This window comes from Pollachius pollachius (genome assembly GCF_949987615.1).
Source record: "Pollachius pollachius genome assembly, chromosome: 15".
Classification (NCBI taxonomy): Eukaryota; Metazoa; Chordata; class Actinopteri; order Gadiformes; family Gadidae; genus Pollachius; species Pollachius pollachius.
Window position 1 is genome coordinate 14,027,916 of NC_136948.1, and position 19,492 is coordinate 14,047,407.

The following is a 19,492-nucleotide window of genomic DNA, read 5'->3' on the forward strand; positions in this document are numbered from 1 at the left end:
CTCGGGTCCTATACTGTAATCTCTCACAGCCTGGGGCCAACTTGTGTGCGCCTAGCACGCGCACACAAGTCTGTGCGCCTCCGCACGCGCACTCGGTCTGTGACATCATTGGCTGCGGTTATAGATATGGCCCTGCCGCTCCTGGGGACCGTCTACTCTACTCAAGACGAACAGACTGCTCCACCGCCATGTCGTTCTCTTGGTCTCCAAAAGACAATAAAAGTTGCAATACTCCGCCGGTCGCCGCCGGGTTAAAGCGATCAAGGAACGACACGGGCAATAAAGTCACAGTGGTGCTTGGAGCGCAGTGGGGGGATGAGGGGAAAGGAAAAGTCGTTGATTTGTTGGCGACAGAAGCCGACTTGGTCTGCAGATGCCAGGTAAATATGCATTGATATGTATTTCATTATTCACTCGCGTTAGAATAGGATAGCCTTAGTTAAATTGTGTCCATAAGCTTGCAACATAACAGTAGCTGCTTTCAAACTGAGCAGAATGGAAACACTGATTGTAGCCAACTTTGTTTTTAGGTGGACTTTGATAAGTCGCTATTCTTCGATTAAATATATCATGAGTTAATCTTGCTTGGTGATGTTCTTGAATGAAAAGGAAAATTTAAAATGACAATGCACTAAATGTCATGACAGGTGCAAATGCCTTGATTTGTCCATTTTTAGCAGCGGCAGGAGACTGCTAGTAACATGAGCAGGTGGAATTTGTACATAGACTGAAGTTATTGTACCTATAGTAAGGGTTCACCCGCTTTGGTGGACAAAATAATAAAATATGTTGACAACACTAAGAATGAATAAAAATGATATCTGGCTTATGATTTGATAAATAAAAAATCGAATTTAGTATAGCCACTAGTACTAGACTCGATGAATGAAAGGACCTTCATTTACACGATAAGGCCTATTAATACTTTTATTATTGAGTAGACCCATCCCTGTTTATCGTTTACCCTCTATTCTGCCCAGAAACAAGGGGCTTAAGCCATAGACATGGACCCATTACACAAACCCCTGACCTGTTGTACTCTCTGTACTCTGTCCACTGACACCAACACCAGCATGGCTCAGTGCAGGGCCGGAAAGCCCCGCCCACTTGGACTGTTAGAGGTCACATTCCCGGGGTGGCTGGATATGTGAGAAGGGCAGGTCTTAGTTAGGGGGGCACTCTGGAAGAGCCACCAGTAGCGGCCAAGTCTGTTTAAATAAGTACATGTTGTTTTATACACATCAAGAGCTGTTTGGAGTTTACATCCCTTACTCACCGAAAATTAAATAGTATGCATTTGAACTGTTTATGTTTGTTATCTGTCAAGTCTCTCTAGACCTGTGGATCTGCGTTCAGGCCATACATATTCATATGAATGAATGAATGAATGAATGAATATGAATGTTTGTACCAAATGCATGATCAAGGGATTCTTGGTTTTTATTTCCAGGGGGGCAACAATGCAGGACATACAGTCGTGGTAGAGGGGAAGGAGTATGATTTCCACCTTCTCCCCAGCGGAATCATTAACTCAAAGAGTATATCACTTATCGGTAAGAAACCGCAGCTGTCCGTGGATCTACACCCTCATTCCTCCTCAGTCAACGATTACAGGCACAGCATATATATCTACGTACAGATGTCTGTATGCATTACAAGGGGGTGGAATTCAATTATTTGACTGTTCGCAGGAAACGGCGTAGTCATACATTTGCCCGGTTTGTTTGAAGAGGGCGATAAGAATGAGAAGAAAGGTAAGTCTGGATTTTCATCTCCAACCCGGTGTGATTGTCAGGCCTTGTCATGAGTGTACACATGACCTCTTGTCCCTTGCTATCACTATAGGTCTGAAGGGCTGGGACAAGAGGCTGATCGTGTCTGACAGAGCACATCTGGGTACGTATCTGTGGCTCAATAAGGAAAATGGTGGCAACAGCGGACATTAAACCATTCCCAAATAAGGGGCAAGGTGCTCAAAAAGTTTGTACTTTGTTTTCCAACAGTATTTGACTTTCATCAAGTTGTGGACGGCCTGCAAGAAACTCAGAGACAAGCGCAAGAAGGAATGAAGTAAAGATAGACGAGAAAATAAGCCCCAAAATCATACAAATGTACTATTTCATGAATGTTATGTTGCATTGTACAATCCATATATGTTACAGATTCAACTAAGGTTGCTCTTTTTTTCCATGAACAGCATTGGGACGACCAAGAAGGGTATTGGACCCACCTACTCCAGCAAGGCCTCCCGCACTGGTCTGCGTGTGTGTGACCTTCTGGGGGACTTCAAAGACTTCTCTGCCAGGTAGGGATGGCCCCTGATAAGGCCCTTCTCCTATTGAGTCAGGCATATGTATGTCCATATGCTCAATGACACACACGCATTCACACTACAGGGCATGCTTGCTTTTTCGAGATGATAAATGCCTCTCTGTATTTAAATCGTCGATGACTGTGATCATTGCAGATTCAAGAACCTTGTCAAGCAGTATCAGTCCATGTATCCAACCTTGACAGTGGATGCTGAGGACCAACTGAAAAAACTCAAGGTATGAGGTAGCAAAAGTCTTTATTCCAGGTATTTCAGAGAATAAGGACTGCACTTCCCATGAACTCCAAAGCGATTGTGAACGAATTCACAATGAGCTGATAAGTCTGCGATGTAAGAGGATAACTTTAGTCTAAATTTCACAATATTTAAGCAACGTGTTGTTTATTTGAAATAGTGTTGATCTAGCCGATAGCTTTATGTTACAAGAACAAATGCAGACTCTAATTTTGAATTGGTTGGCTCTGAAGAAGGCTGCTGATGTATTTAGTGCCCGTTTTCATCAAATAGTCAGCTGTTCACTACATTACAAGCTAGGTGGCTACTCACCCAAACCAAGTGCTTCACGTTGCCAAGCAACAAGTACAAGCAACTTGCACACACACACACACACACACACACACACACACACACACACACACACACACACACACACACACACACACACACACACACACACACACACACACACACACAAGCAGACAATTAAAAGAGAAAGGGAGACTAGCAGTTCATTCCCTTGTTCTCTGCTAAATGTTTCCGAACGCTTTGGACAGTAGGTCACACTGTCACACAAGTTATTCGCACTAGAAAAGTGTTCTAAACGGTCGTACATTGAACATTTGTATTGTAAAACAGACTTTGTAAACAGTGGAACCACACAGATGGATAGAATCCATCCACACAAATGTAAATGTTTCCACGTTTGTTTTGTGCTCGTGAAGGAGTATGCTGAGAGATTGCGACCAATGGTGAGAGACGGAGTGTACTACATGTACGAAGCTATCCACGGGTCCCAGAAGAAGATTCTGGTGGAAGGGGCCAATGCTGCTCTTCTGGACATTGACTTTGGTACATCTTTATGTTATAAAGACAACGATTTCCAAGTGCATTTGAAACACATATTTTTAATGTATGCATACAATCATCAGGTACATATCCTTTCGTGACATCATCAAACTGCACCGTTGGCGGGGCATGCACCGGCCTGGGAATCCCCCCCCTGAACATCGGTGATGTGTTCGGGGTCTCCAAAGCCTACACAACCAGGGTCGGCATAGGAGCATTCCCGACCGAACAGGTCAATGTAAGTTGACCCCCCCGGCGGTGTTCCTCGTATTACACTGGCCTTTGGAGCCTGTGAGCCCCGCCCTCACGTGCACACGGGGACCACTCGAGTCGTACACTTAAATACTGCAGTGAGATATTGTACCTTCTTATGTAACATTTATTTTGAGTCATTGTGTGTTTACGACGGCTTTATGTCACACACGGGAAAGAAAGTGCCGGAGTCTTTCACTAGCCAAGTGCAGCTGTTGGAACGAAATGTTCAAACACCCTGAACCTCTTATGTAGATCACATTCACATGGATAAATTTAGGCCAGTCTGGGGTTTCGAGATAGACTTACCGCTTGGGCTGGAGTTACATTATGTAACACAAGACTTGAATTCATGTCTGTTTTTTTTAAAGTGCCGATCCAGTGTCTACCACCACTGGTCAGTATTTGCTAATGATATTCAGTGTGGTTGTGATATGTAACCATTGTCTTGTTGTTGTTGTTGTTGTTGTTTTTGTTGTTGTGATGGTTGTTGTGGTGGTGGTCGTTGACCTGTTTACAGGCAGTGGGGGAGCTACTTCAGACCAGGGGTCATGAGATAGGGGTCACCACTGGAAGGAAGCGCCGCTGTGGCTGGCTGGACCTGGTCATCCTCAAATACGCTCACATGATTAACGGCTTCTCCGCGTGAGTGCACTGAGGAGTGGAGGATTGTGTGGTTAAGAACATATATATTGTTTTTTTCGATATTTATTCATTTGTGTGTATTCATTTTGTGACTGTTTAGATGCATTATTGACTCCAGCCTTTGGGGCATGTGAGAAGAAGTAAGAACATATTTAAGAACAACAGGGCAAACAGACATGTTTAACACTGAATGACTTTGTGTTACAGAATTGCCTTGACAAAACTCGACATTCTGGATGTGTTGGATGAGATTAAAGTTGGAGTAGCATACAAAATCAATGGGAAAAGAATTCCCCATTTTCCAGGTATGAATGTGACTAAAGCTTGGCACATCATTCCTATAATGTCCATCCTGATAGAGTACATCCTATTGGATGCACTTTATCAGCCTCGCACACCAGACAATGCTTCCTCGGGTTCGGGGATCACCAGAGAGGGGCATCAAAGAAGTAATTCTGGGTAATGTAGAAAAATAACACACTGGAGAAATCAGGTGGAAACCTGACCAAATAGTGAAAATTCATATAAAGCATACAGTGAACCACATATAACAAAGCAGAGAAATATTTCCTTTCACATTTTGCATGGCAGAGAAGAAGCAATCTCAGGGCAACGGAAGCATCAATTTCAGTCACAGAGTAGCAAGCTCCCACAGTCTCAGTTAGCTTTGAAGCTCAAAGCTGGACGGGCCCCTCCTTGATGACGGGCCCCTCCTTCTTCCTCTGTTTTTCGCTGAGAGACAGTAAATCGATATGATCACTAGAGCGTAATGCATGGTTACCATTATACTGTACAGCGGTCCCCAAATGGCTCATACATAATCTCAAAACAAAGGCCATCGTCGTTAGGGCTTTGGATAAACCCTGCAATGAATTGTACATTGTACAACATAAGACATTTTACAACAACGTAAAGATGTCATAATGTGTCATATTTACATTAAATCCTTTGTATTACATAGCCAACCTAGAGGTTTTGCAGAAGGTGGAGGTTGAGTACGAAACCTTCCCTGGTTGGAAGTCCGACACGGCGGCCGCGAGGAAGTGGAATGACCTCCCTCCTAAAGCCCAGAACTACATCCGCTTCATCGAGAACCACATCGGAGTCCCCAGTAGGTTTGACAGAATATGTAAGACACGTTGAACTGCTGCCAAGAGTAGAATTACTTCTTTAGAGGGAACAAAAAGAAGCAAATGTTTGAATCTTCTTTTTATTCTCAAACAAAAGTACATTATAAATAATAAGACAAACATAATAATTGTATACATATCAAAATGGCACATACAGGTTATATTTAGCTTCTAAAAATGTTGGAATCGGTTTGACGCCGCACAGCTCGAGATGCTTAAAATGTGTCTTTGAGTCGTTATTCCAGTAGGTGGCGCTGTTTTGTTAGAAATTAGTCGTTACGATGGCATAAACAAAGTGAGGGTTGTGCTTTGCCTTGACATGTCGTTCTCTCTCCCTTCACAGTTAAGTGGGTCGGTGTTGGAAAGTCCAGAGAGTGCATGATCCAGATGTTCTAAAATCAACACCTTCCCCTGGCATCGATTCAAGCCCCACGGATATGACCTAATATCAAGTTTTTCATGCGCAAATAAAGAAAGATCAATACATAAACAATGTATTTCTATTTATAAATACATAAACAACACATCAGCTGAACAGGAACACAAATTATCTTGTGACGTTGACAATGGAGTTTGTTTGGGTTAGTTACTTAACTGCTACACAGTCGTGCACCAGCAACAACACACTCATAATTAGTTTGAAATAAAGGTTATAGTTTAATATTTTAACCAAGGTTTGTTTTTTGTTAAGTCTGATCTGGTGGTTAAAATTCGAAGTAAAAATGCGTTCAGTGGCAAATTGTGATCCTGATGTGAGCTAATAAAAAAAACACTGCTGGACCCCTGCATGGAATTCGTGTCCTGTCTCTTTAAATATATTTCGTTCGCGCCTTTATATCAGACTTCTCACGTGACTGGAGGTCCGACACCGGATTGGTTGGAGTTGACACTTTTCCCGGTAACGACCAAGACCGAGTCAGGACCGCATCGATATACATTTACACGCTAACATGCCTAAACGTTCATATCCGTTTTCCGAGTCGTTTTCATCGCAGTATAAGGTGCACGTTGGACAGTGGGAGTTGACTCAGCACGGTGCCTTTGGTGGAAAATACAGACAGGAAATATACGGTAATCAACTTAAAGGCTAAACAACTAGCCCCGTGTTAGAGGGTGCTACGTTTGTTGTTTAGCCTTTAACTGGATGTAAACGGTAGAATTGCGAGGCTGCTTATTCGTTAATTTGGTTGAAAAAACGGCAATAAATGGTACGGTAGTATCCTTATCCGCAACTACAACTTCTTGAAAGTGGAAGCAATGGTCACATGTTTTGTTTTGTTATGCTAACCTTGTTATGCTAACCATCTTCTGCCTTGACGTAACGTTACGCTAAACTTGGATAGATCAGGCCATTAAATCGAGTTCCTATGAAAACGTTTTTTCTTAACAAATTGATTCTACCTCCACAGAAAAGACAAAGAATATGCTATTCAACGGGGCCAGTGCTGTGATGGCTAAAATCTGGAGTGTGGACGGAGGAGTAAAAAGCACAGAAGCGCAGCCTTCTCAACCAGCTGTAACCCCAGCGCCCAGCCAGCTACTGTTAAAGGGACAAAGGCTCATTGGACAGAATGGTACACTAACGAAAGCAAACTCTGCACAAGGTGAGTTGGCGAGGCAAACATATTCTTCGGAAATTCTAACATTTGAACTGTTCAAGCAATTATTAATGAGGCACATTTGGTGGTATATTCAATATAAGCATCGTAGCTGCAGTATATTCTATATCAAGTCTCTTCTATCAAAATGCAACAGTAATGGTGCACGTCTAAGGTCTGAAAGCACAACCTTGGTAAACTAAATGTGTGTCCATTCAAGGTGAGGCAGTTGGTTCGACACACTGCGGGGTGTGTCAGAAGAGCCAGGGTGTTGGCATCAGGGCCGCGTGCTCCCAGTGTGACCGGCTATCCTGCTCCTCCTGCATCCGCCAGTGCTCCAGCTGTTCCAGCCAGTGCTGCTCTGTGTGCACTGTTGTAGAGTGAGTTGCTTCTGCAAAACATTGTACTGGATCCGTTGCAAAAAATGTACCATGCTCCTTGTACATTGTAAACAAAGACATTTATCATTTAAACAACATCTTAATGGACAACCGAACAAGATATTTTGGCGAATTTCCCCAAATGATAATTAGGCCTCTAACATCTGGGTAAAATCATGTCAGCAAATAATGTGGGCAGGGAGATCCTAATTCTATGATTTACACCATTTCATTAGTCAAAGCGGGTCAAAGGTTGAATGTCATTCTGGTCCTGACGGCATGTAAATGTACTCCCCACGAACCCATAAAGTCTCTTCTGCACAAGTGGTAGGAAATCTGCCTTGTTGTGATGTAGCCCAGCTGTCAAGAGTGCAACTGCCAATCTGCACTAATCCATCCATCTGCAAATTACATGTATTTCCCATTTAGCTGTTAACCCCTCAACCGCGACCACCTCTGCTCTACAAGGTCGTCTTGTTAATTGAACACAATGCTGAGGGAACCATTTCCTTGTTGATCTTGACATGCAGTGCTTTGCCTCCTCACCCCAAACTTCAGTTTTGGCCTGTTAGCTAAAGTTCATTTCTCAGGAATCAATCACTGTTCAGACATTTGAAGAAGAACACTATATTGGTAACCATAGAAGCATATATAGCATCAGCTGACTGATTTCTCAAAGTAGACTTATACATTTTTTAAAGTGACCCTTGACCTTGCCTGCTTACTGTAGCTTTACCTCAAAGAAGACTTTAATCCCGGGAATCAAAGCGATTGAGACAGCATTTGGATACACTGTCTCGAGGCGTTTCTTGTGCGGTTGCACACATGTGCCTATACTCTAGAAGACGAGAACGAATGTTTGTTGATTAGCACAAAATATTTGGGTTAATGCAGCACTCTTTCATTTCCAATTCCATGTATTCATCACACATGGTATATCCTACAAGAGAATTCATAGGTGTTTCATGTTATCGATAAGCTTGGTGTGTTGTGTTTTTCTTAACTTGTGTTTCTCTCTTCTTCTACAGTTATAGTGGTCAGTTTGATACGATAGTGTGTTGGAGCTGTTCGTCGTGATTCAAGACCAAAGGAGAAGATACCAGAGTTATGATTGAGCACTTTTGATTACACATGAAATATTTCTCAGACTGCATTATATACCTGTATTTGTTGTTTTTAAATTCCCATTGAGTGTTTATATGTTCATATGAGATACAATTCAGTAATAAAATTAAATACTTTTCTGTATCAATTCTATTGACGTTTTTGGGTCGAGGAGGCACATTTGTATCGAACTTGTCGATTTCCCCTGTTATTACTTAGTTCGACCTGGAGATGGCAGCAAACGGCAAGGACTGCTCTCAGATACACAGCTAGGACGAAATAAAGAACGTGCGTAAAATAAGTCTTGACTGCGTGTCAGCAGAATCACTGAATATTGCGTTAATCGTGAAGCCTGCTTGTTTCGCACGAACATTGACACACCTAATAAATTATGTAAAATGGCACTTACGTTACTCATGTGACTCAACTAGAGTTCAAAAAATGTTCCCCAATTGACTGGTCTAATGATCAAACGGCTTATAAATGGTACTCCCACGTTTACCGAAACTGACGACGTGCTCATACAATATAATTTGAATTTCCTTAACATAAGTACAAGTCATGCATGCAACGGGAAAGCCCATAGTTGCTTAATGAATGCATATTGACCTAAGTAGAAAACTTTAAAATGCGTTTATATAAACACTTGGGGTGAAAGTAATTTCATACTGATATGGGGTGTCAGGGGTTCATTCTCTTTGATGTATGATCCTGCCTCCTAAAGTTTATTTTTTCCATCTACCTGATGTAATCAACTGTGAATTGGCCTCATCTGATTTTGACAGCCATCTTTTTTTTCCCTTAATCCACAACGCTAATATAATTTTGTTTAATCAACTAGTGGATAATTTAAAATGGATTCACCTTTTTATCCAATTATCCATTCTTGTCTTGAATTGCATCTTTAATTGTTGTGCCGTTGAACTCGTCAATGCCCCCAAGGTATAGATATAGTAGTGAAACATCAATTTGCTTTAAAATCTAGTTAATTTAACAAATACTCCCACTATTTTCTAAAAAGGCTGCACAATTCTTGCAGACGACAAACGACGCCTTCTCAATAAAATTTCTAACATTTCAGTGGTCAAAGATAGATAAACTTCATTTCAAATGTATGCCATTATTAGCGTCATCCCTTACACACTACAACCGCATCCAGTGTTGATATAACTGCCCGCACTGGGCACTCCACACACAACAGTGGATGGGATGCATTAATATCCCCAAAAAACGCTAGTGTGCAGCTGTCCGTCTCCTCGGCACATCCCCATCCCTGATACACTAATGAAAAAGGTCACGGGGTTGCATCCAAAAATGGCCCCTCATCTTCTTCTCCCTGGTATGGGGGTGGTGAGTGGGGGCCCTCAGACGGGACCCGGGGCCGGGCGCAGTCAGCCAGTGGGAGCATGTGGCTTTGTCTTTCACCATTCTTCTGGGGACCAGCTGTGGCCTGGAGTGCGCGTGTCGGACCCGATGATGCTGCTTCTATAAATATGCGTCAACGAGTGTGAATAAGTGACAGCTGTGCAGTGGACCAAGGACATGTTGTCTTGGCACTCTCAGGACAAGCCCCGCCACACACTCACACACACACAGACACACACACACACGCACACACACAAACACACACACACACATATACATTACACACAAAGGCTACCGCAGTGTGAGCTCTAGTTGATATGCATGTATGCCCTTTCAGACCGTCAGACATACTATAGACAATCCAGCCCCAACTTGTGAAGTGCAGTCTGGAACTTGAGAGCAGCGCTTCAGTCGTGGATGAATGGAGGAAGAGCCTATCAATTGTGTTTGCAATTTTGTGTCGTCGTAGACAACGTTGGAATATTGACTCTAACTTTGCCATTCATCTTTGTATATGTGTGGTTAAGAATGCAACTCGCTGCGTAACTCATCATAAGGATGTTTTTGTTTGTGGGAGGCTTGACAACATAAAGGTGTTTATGTACATGAGGTGTGTGTGTGTGTGTGTGTGTGTGTGTGTGTGTGTTTTTGTATGTGTGTGTGTGTGTGTGCTTGTATTTGCGTGCCCTTTTCAAGTGTGACCACCTGTCTTATGTTGAGAGGAATAAATAAATAAATAAACACCGGCCACACCAGCTGTCCCTGGCAGTATGTCCGCTCAGAGGTCAAGGGCTCCAACCGCTGGCCTTGTGAGGGCGATGGCGGACACATACAACTTTCCACTTAACTTCTCTTAAGTGGCCCCCTCCCTCTATCTCTGTTTCTCTGTGTGTTTTTTTCTCTCTCTCTCTCTCTCTCTCTCTCTCTCTCCTCACCTCACACACACACATGCACACAAAAGTAAGCACCAAAATGAGTCAGGTTTACAGGTTTAAGCCGAGCGCGAGGAATGCTCTATTACACCACCTAGTAAGACTTCACACACATCTCTTGAGTCCCCCTCTGGAGCTAAGCTCTGTCACATGGCAACCCCTCCGTTTCCACGTAGAGTGCATTCGGTTCATAAGAGTAAAGGAACCTGCTCGCTGCACTCGTACGCCATTCCCATAAGTGCTGCTGCTGTATCTTTCGGGGGCAGATGTGTTGGGAAATGCGGGTTGTCGGCTGTAAACGCTGCACCGGAGTGCATCCAGAGGAGGGGTGTTGACAGTGCTTAGTGCTCCCAGCGCAGGCCTTCCAGGGCCCTTATTTACCGTGAGGTGCCCATGGCCGAGGTTGTGTCTGAATGAATGAATGATCTTACAGGGACATTGTTTTTTTTGTATTGTTTTTTTGTTCTTCTTTATGCTGTGATCCACTGGCGGGCCCAGCGCCACCGTGTCTTCTTCTTTGTGTACAAAGTACGCGCATGGGGAGAGGAGCCAGACAATAGGGCCGGCTGAGCTACTACCCACGCACACAATGGAACCGCGGGATGAAGCCGTGGGCTGGAGGGGGGGTATTGGCTGCAGGGGTTGGATGGATGAGTGGATGGATGGATGGGGGCAGGGACACAGCTCTTGTCTATATGGGGTTTCCAAGAATGGGTGTTCTTGGGGGGGGGGGGGGGGAGGCTGGGAACCCGAGCTGGTCTCCATTGGGCTCGCATAGCAGTGCAGCTGGATTTACTATAGCACAGCAGCGGGGGGATAATTAAAAGCCATCTCTCTCTCCGTCGGAAGACGGTGACTGAACAAGTGGCGCGACGGAGATCGCAAATTAAAAGCAGATATTCGGAAAGGCGGTTTGTTTACGCACCGTTTTGCTTTTATCTACAGAATATAATCAAGGTTTTTTTTGGACAATTCAGTCCTTTTTGTTTATAACTGCATTACCTATATTGACTTTAGTTATGCAACACTGGATTCATCAGCTTATTATGCCACAGCACCTTGATGGAATGGTTACGGTGCCCTGTCCTTGCACTCCATTTACAGTGTCCGTGGGGATAGCGACTGTTTGACCCACAGTGCTCTATCACATGCTGTTTTCTCTGTACACATCACATTGATGCCCTGCGCCCACACAACCACTCCTACTCCTGCTCAGACCACAGAACCCCCCCCTAGGAGGTGGACTGAAAGACAACTCACTGTCTCCTAGAGGTCCTTGCTGTCATTCCAACTTAATAGAGGAAGTTTTGATCAAACTTTTGAACGTTGTTATATTTTATAATAAGAAATTGTGATTAAATATGCAGATAAACTGTCAACACAACTCATGCAAATAAAAGAATTCCACAGTCAGAGAAAGTCTTTTCATTTAATCTATGCATATTGTAATAAAGAACTAAATCAAGATTGTCACATTTTCACAGCAGACACACAAGCACACTTGAAAAGCGCAAACAAAAGAAAAACAGCAGATACATATTACAGATCGAAGTAAATTGCCTCAAAAACTAAGCAATGTCAATTCTTAAGATTGTCCTCTAATCTCTAGACCACTAATAATCAAGCGTTTGATTACTATAAAATATACTTTTCTTATTAAAAAAAAATTATATTAACTTCTAATGGCACTTCTACAAATGTAATTAAAAAGACGTTCATTGACATGTAGATGCTCTGTTTTGAGTCAAATGTTGCACAAGATGGCAATGCGGTCATAAATATTTCTCATGATTATACACTATTTCACAGTTGGAACCTGTAAAAAGAGAAACATTCCAGTATCAGTGAAAGTCTACCAAACATACAGCAGGAGTTAAGCACAAAATAATAAAAAAACAGCCCCAGGTCAGAGAAATGCTATGTGTTTCTGTACAAATTGGGAGAGTTCGGTGTTTCACATTCAACAAAGGCATCAAATAAAATAAACAAGACTTTTGTTAGCTCCTAACAATCGTGGCTAATATAAGCCTAACAGAGTGCATGTCCCCAGTGTTTACACACCAAGAACATATTTATTAACACAGTGGTAAACTCAATATCTCATTCTAATCTCCAAGAGCAGCCAGAAGAAATAATTTAAAAAAAAGACTTCATTTTTTTGATACATCTATATATATATATTTATATAGACAGTTTGAAACGAACAAGTGAAATTAACATTTTGACCGGAGTCTAGGGCAGACAGTACAGTGTATAAAAGGGGTACTCCTCTCCAGATACAACACACTGCAGTGTGTCTACAAGGCACATTCTGTGATCTTCCTGGAGTTACAAATGAAAGACTGAAAAACAAAATAAACACAAAACATGTCTTTATACATTGTTAGTTTACTTTCTACATTTGTACACGGGTACATCAGAGTTAAACTGCACCATGTTCGATTTGCGCTGTAGGATCTGAAAAATAACGGTAAACGGAAAGTTAAATCAACTGTGTGTGTGTGTGTGAGAGATTATTTGTGTGTGTGCGTGTTGAATTGACTATTTAAAGTTGCTTTTCTGCATCAAGGATTTTAAGAAGCCTATAGAGTTGACCAATCAAAGTCATGCTTTTAAAGTTAAAAAAACAAAAGACAGTAATCCAAATTAACCCCCCAAAAAATCACAACCAAACCATTCCATGAGTTGTCATTAAAGATTACAGATTACGGAACGGAGTGAATAAATTGCATTTAATCTTCCAAGAGTTTAACTCCTGCTTTGACTTGAACTCCTAACAGAAGACCACTCGAAAAGTTTTGATTAATAAACATAGAAAACCCTAAAACCCAAGTCCAGTAGGGCTAGACCAATGTTGACAAGGTCTTTAACTTCCATAAGCCATCGCAGTTTCTTATGGGCCAGGTTTGCCATATGAGGACAACTCGAAAAGCAATACTATGGACAATTAAGATAATTCTCCTGATAGATGTGCAATCAAGTTGCCATGGTATCATCCCCTACATGCAAGAACAATGGAGCACTTATCTACTGCATGCTGGGACAGCCAGCTCCTCCTCGATGCAGCCCCACAATGCACCTGTTTACAGTCTCCCCTCACTCTGTCTCTGCTGAATGCCTTCCTCGCATTCCAAAGGCTCCATTTAATACAGAAAAGTGCAAAGAGAACCCTGGCGGGCTGTCTCCCTCCACCACCGCCACCCCTCAGCAGGAACAGAGCCCCACAATGTTTCCTTGAGAACTACCTGGGACATAGGAGGAGGGGGGGGGGGGGGGGGGAACAATGGCGATATTGTCTTACTTCTATAGGTAGCCTTACTCTGTATCCGTTGTGCCAGTGCTTGTGAAAACAACCGTTTTCTCGGGTTAAAACTGCGAGGGCACAAACGCCTCTGGTATGGAGACCGGAGTACGGGGGGAGATAAAAGGAAAAGGTCAAAACCCTCCGGGGAGGACACAACTTGAAGCCAAGGAGTGACAGCAGCCACAGTAAGACCCCTGGCTCCCTCCGCCCCAGCAGGCCAACATGGAACACACAATCAAAGTTTGATAAATATTTCTATATATTTACATTAAATATACAAAGAGTAAGAAATAGCAGCCTAGACAAGTGTTGAAACTACATGGATGCTAAAAACAAGTGCCTCTCTATGATCAGTGTGACACATTTTCAATACTTAAGTTTTGCGTGTGGTGGATGGAAATAAAATAAAATAAAACTATTAGTCACTATTTGCTCAATGGAAGGTCTGACAGCCCACAAATTCGATAGAAGTACCAAGAAATGTCTTTCAAGCTTATATAAATCAGATTATACGTTTAATAAACCCTGAACCAAGTCCAACTAATAAATAATTATCATCAAGTCTTCTCAGGTAAGATGAAATGAATATCATCAACGTTTAGTGCTACTTGCAGGCAAGAAGTAATATATAGAATCTAAGTGAACCCCTAACAGTCAAAACAAAAAAAGATGTTTAACTAAACAAAACTGCACATTCTTCCAAAAGTTCAAGGTAAATTCTTCCCAAAGTGAGAGCTTGAATATTATCAGTAGTATCTTAGACGCAGACAGGAAGAGGACATGATATCATGTGCATGTAAAAAGAAAGAAAGTACGAACAAGTTAGTAGATCCAGCAGTAGGCAATAGAGCAGAGGCTGGTTACAAAGATGGTAACCGATTCATTATTAAAACAAGAATCCCATGTCGACATTCACACTCGCGCTTCTTCCCAGTGTGTCCTTCACACTTTCCATTACCGTGTGCACCATTTAACACGCTGTTAATACCAGGTAACGAGAGATTACTGCCAACTACCAACATTACCTCCTGGTATTAAGAGACGTTAGCATTTTCAAAGTCAAACATGTGGGTCCAATTGTTGTGGGTTTATATTAAGTACACTGGGTAAAGAACAAGAGTTTCAGGAGGCACCAATATTGCAGCGTAAACTGCGGTAATCCATTATCTACATGCTCATCTCTGAAAGGCGAGCTTCCTTCAATGTGTGTTTACGTGACATAACATAAACCTGGTCAAGACAAAACATACATATTTGTATATTAATGATCCAGACTGAGATAACATTCAAGTATGGTGGTGTGTTTTTCTTCTTTAAAAAAAAACCTTCATGTCAAATGAGAAGCAATGCTCTGCCTCTGAAAAAAAAAACATTTCTACACTTCCTCTTGGTAATCAAACCTCAACTGTTAACGTTGCCTCGTGATAATTTAGACAAGTATTATACTATAAATAAATAATAAAGTAGGAGGCAAAAGAAAAAAAGATATTGCCACTGATTTACAGTACTGCTCCTCAATGTGTACGTTGAAACGCTCATCGTTCTTTCAAATGATTGCTCTAACATCACTTCAGCATGGACTATTGTTCCTCCGCTCAGCAGACGCACGAAAAAAGGCCTTTTTCTCTCCGCAGCACCGCCTAAAAACGCAACAGATTGACACTCATACGAAACGGAGAAAACAAGTGCATCGTCCTGTTTGTTCACCCTCCCAAAAGGATCCAGATGGACTTCCCTCAGCAGCACACACATAATGGGGAGGTTAGTCTCCAACCTGCCCTGTCTCCGGACATCATGCATGCCTATAACATGGCTCGCTACCAGAATATATTATATTAGCTCCAGTTTGAAATTTGTTACAACTCTTTTAGCTTGAGAAACGCCTCGTGGGCGGATGAGGGGTAGAATTCCAAAAATCGACTCCAGCAAATTCCCAGTGTGTTCACACGAAAGAGAGAAAACAAATAAAACATAAATCAGTAGTAGTAGTCGGAGTAGTAATAGTAGTAGTAGTAGTAGTAGTAGTAGTAGTAGTATGCAGTGCAAGAAGAGACACATCCTGGTGTGTCTCTCCTGCCATGGCACCAGTGAACAGTGTTTCTCTGTGTGTGAGTTTGTTTAGTTTTTATCCGATAGTCGATAGGGTCTTGGTGAGGACGCAGTGAAACTTCCTGATGTGGCGGTAGAGGTCCCCCGACTGCGTGAAGCGCCGCTCGCACCACTTGCACGCGTGCGGCTTCTCCCGCGTGTGCACCACCGCGTGGCGGCTCAGGTTGTGCGAGTACTGGAAGCTCTTGCCACACTGGCCGCACGTGTACGGCTTCTCGCCCGAGTGCGTGCGCTCGTGGCGCTTCAGCGTGTACATGCAGGAGAAGGTCTTGCCGCACTGCGAGCAGGTGGGCACCGAGCCGTCGGGGGACAGCTTGGCCCGCGTGCCATCCTTCTCGCGGAAGTGCGAGCTGAGGTGCAGCTGCAGCACGTGGGGGCTGGCGAACACCTTGCTGCACAGAGGGCACACGCAGACCTGCTGGCCGGCCGCCGCCGCCGCCACCGCCGCCGCCGGGGGCAGCAGCAGCACGCCGCTGGACGTGGAGATGTCCGAGGAGGCCAGGTCCTCGTCCTCGTCCTCCTCCTCGCTGTCCCCTGCCAGCAGCGCGCCCCTCCCCCTCCCCTCCCCCTCCCGGCCGGGGGCGCCCTCCCTGCCCCCGCGGTGGTGCTGGTGCTGGTGTTGATGGCCGGGGGGGCGGCGGCGCCCCCGTCTCCCCTCCTCCTCCTCCTCGTCCTCCTCCTCCTCCCCCATCATCAGGTCCTCCCCCCGGGAGAGCAGGGCGGCTGTGGAGCCGTTGTTGCCCGGGAAGAGGGCAGCGAACCCTGTCACCACCGAGCTCCTGGCACTATTCCCAAAGCGCTGGCTCTCCGGGCTCATCGGCTCACTGTCCTCCTGCTCTGACAGCAAGTCGTGTTCGTCTTTAACAAGTGGCTCAGTGCCCTGCTGCTGGCTGTCGAGGCCCAGCTGTCCCGCGACATAGGAGGGGTGTAAGGGATCTCTGCTAGACAGTGGCTTGAAAGACAAATCCAGCGCGCAGTCCATGTCATCCGAAGCCAGGGACCTCTGGGACAGGGATACGGCACGGCTACTGACATCAGCTTTTGTTTTTCCAGCTGTTTGGACACAGGCCTCGGCCTCTGCCGACACATAATTGACACCTACAAGGTCCGGGGACCGGCCGGACTGACCGTTGGCCTTCTGCCTGCTCTGCACAGAGCGATCACACAGGGTGACAGCCAGCCCCACTTTGCTGTCCGTGTCAGAGTCCTCGGCGGGGGGAGGCCTGTGATGGCCGGGGGCCGGCGCGGGGGGCTGTCGCCGGACAAGCTGCTTGCCGGCCTGCTCCCCGTCCGAGGAGCTCTCCCTGTCCCCCGCACAGCCCAGCGCCAGGCCCAGGCCGGGGCCCTCGGCCGTCCTCTCATCCAGCGGGGACACTTCTTTATCTTTCAGCTTGCCCTTGCACACTTTGACGATGTCGTACATGTGGAGGTAGCTGGCGGCGGCCAGCACGTCCTCCACGGGCAGAGTGCTGAATTCCAGCTTCCCCTCATACATAAATTCAAGGAGCAGGCTGAAAGCCGGCGCTGTCACAATGTCACTGTTCAGATGCACAACGTCCCTTTTGTCTAGCTGGTCCCTGTAGAAGAGGTGGAAGTACATGCTGCATGAGGCCAGCACGGCCCTGTGAGCTTTGAATCGAGCCTCCCCGACGAGAACAGTGCAGTCACAGAGGAAACCTTGGTGACGCTGCTGACTCAGACACTGCAGCAACTGGCGGCTATGGTGTGGGAACTCCATTCTACCTTCATAACCTGGTGGGAACAGGAAAAACAGGATAGTGTATAAATGCAATGCAGGTGTTTGAGAGGGTGTCGCGGAGGTAGCAACGAACGGGCATTAGCGACCAAACGACGAGGTGATTATCCCCCGAAACCAAACAATGCGAAACGTCAACATATTATTTTGTTGAACAATAGTAAAAAGTTGAAATAAGTAAACGTCAATACTTTATCAACTATATAACATGAAACGTGAAATAAACGTGTTTTTTTTTTCAGTCGAAGAAACTAGTTTTATCATAAGTTCAACGTATACAAATTCACTTATCGTCATTTGGTTCAATCGTTTACAAAATATAGCCACAAACAAATAAAGGCAATCTTAAATTATCCGCGAATAGTGATTAGTTTACCTACTATAATATTCGCTCGTCTGACCTTGTATCATTCTGTCACCAGTTCCGTTTCCAAATATTCCAAAAAGCATCCCGGTGGGTGAGCCCTCCTATACTTTGTGCGCTTCTCCTATAAACTGATGAACCATCCGATCAGCGCCACACGCACGTTTCTGCGTTTAAAACATCACGATCTGTCGCTCAACTAACTGCTCGTCACACAATGCACAATCATGTACAACTGTCCCCACATATGCACACAAACAACTGAAATTATAGAAAGGCAGAGCTTGGAATAGAAAACTACCAGCCGCCCATCGGGGGCAAGGTTAAGAAAAAGCCAGAGGAGAGAGTGAGTAAACTGCTGCTCTGTTTGCTAATTACACTGCAAGCTGTGGAGTCAGCTGCTCTGACATCACTGCAATGGAAACGGTACCTCCAGCTGTGCTGCTCTTTATGCCATATGTTATGGTCAGCGACGCCAGTACCAAAAATATATTTCACCTTAACTTATAGCACGAACAGATGTATATAAAGTAGCCGAAGAAGGAACATTGTATCACTTTGACAATCTAAAAAATTAAGCTTAAAAAGAAAAGCGAGACCGCCGCACAGCAGCCGACGCGAATAAGTCAAATAAAGAAACTGGGCTCTTTTATACGCACTTAAACGCGCACCACCGGGACGATAAGTCTCTTCTGAATCGGCAAAAGCAGAAATCCCAACTGTCTATAACAGATCGGTTTTCAACTCAATTATTTCGGAACGACACCGTAGCGAAAAGTAGCGAACTTCGAGCACAACAATTCGTTCATTTAAAGCGAAGGAGCCGGACCATACTGAGATAAGAAGGCAGCAGAAAGGCAAGGACGAGGCTGTGAAACGAGCACCATGTCCGTGTTGGGAAATGCATTGCTGCCGCCGGGAGCCTTTTAAGAGCACAGGAACTCACTGCAACTGCCGCTGGCCAACCCAACGCGAACCCAACTTTCGCTTTCTCGGTTCCCATAGTTGAGAACAACATACTCACATGTATTCTTTCTCCGATACTTGTTTTTTTTCGCCTATATGTCCCGATGTCTTTTCATGATGTGAGGCCAGATGTTCGCTTCTCCCGTCGTTTCTTGGGCTTCAGTTCGACCCTGGCTGGCAGCAGGCAAGC

At 44.4% G+C, this 19,492-nt stretch overlaps 3 protein-coding genes across 3 annotated transcripts; 2 read left to right on the top strand and 1 right to left on the bottom strand.

The window, feature by feature from the left end:
• Positions 1–188: 188 nt before the first annotated feature.
• On the top strand, positions 189–6,175 carry adss1 (adenylosuccinate synthase 1; the record flags this gene model as incomplete). The annotated part of the gene is made up of 13 exons (XM_079752870.1): positions 189–380; positions 1,451–1,553; positions 1,692–1,754; positions 1,846–1,896; positions 2,004–2,070; positions 2,198–2,305; positions 2,468–2,549; positions 3,274–3,400; positions 3,481–3,635; positions 4,170–4,294; positions 4,502–4,599; positions 5,256–5,405; positions 5,768–6,175. The coding sequence occupies 13 exons, from the start codon at positions 189–191 to the stop codon at positions 5,818–5,820; spliced, it is 1,374 nt and encodes a 457-aa protein (XP_079608996.1). The 3' UTR covers positions 5,821–6,175.
• Positions 6,176–6,315: 140 nt separating this feature from the next.
• On the top strand, positions 6,316–8,613 carry siva1 (SIVA1, apoptosis-inducing factor). Its single transcript, XM_079751902.1, has 4 exons — positions 6,316–6,495; positions 6,834–7,028; positions 7,243–7,402; positions 8,431–8,613. Exons 1-4 carry the CDS (start codon positions 6,375–6,377, stop codon positions 8,477–8,479), a joined length of 525 nt encoding a protein of 174 aa, XP_079608028.1. The 5' UTR covers positions 6,316–6,374; the 3' UTR covers positions 8,480–8,613.
• Positions 8,614–12,246: 3,633 nt separating this feature from the next.
• Positions 12,247–19,492, bottom strand: zbtb42 (zinc finger and BTB domain containing 42). Its single transcript, XM_079752141.1, has 2 exons — positions 19,361–19,492; positions 12,247–17,968 (listed from the first exon to the last, which is right to left on the bottom strand). Exon 2 carries the CDS (start codon positions 17,952–17,954, stop codon positions 16,233–16,235), a length of 1,722 nt encoding a protein of 573 aa, XP_079608267.1. The 5' UTR covers positions 17,955–17,968; positions 19,361–19,492; the 3' UTR covers positions 12,247–16,232.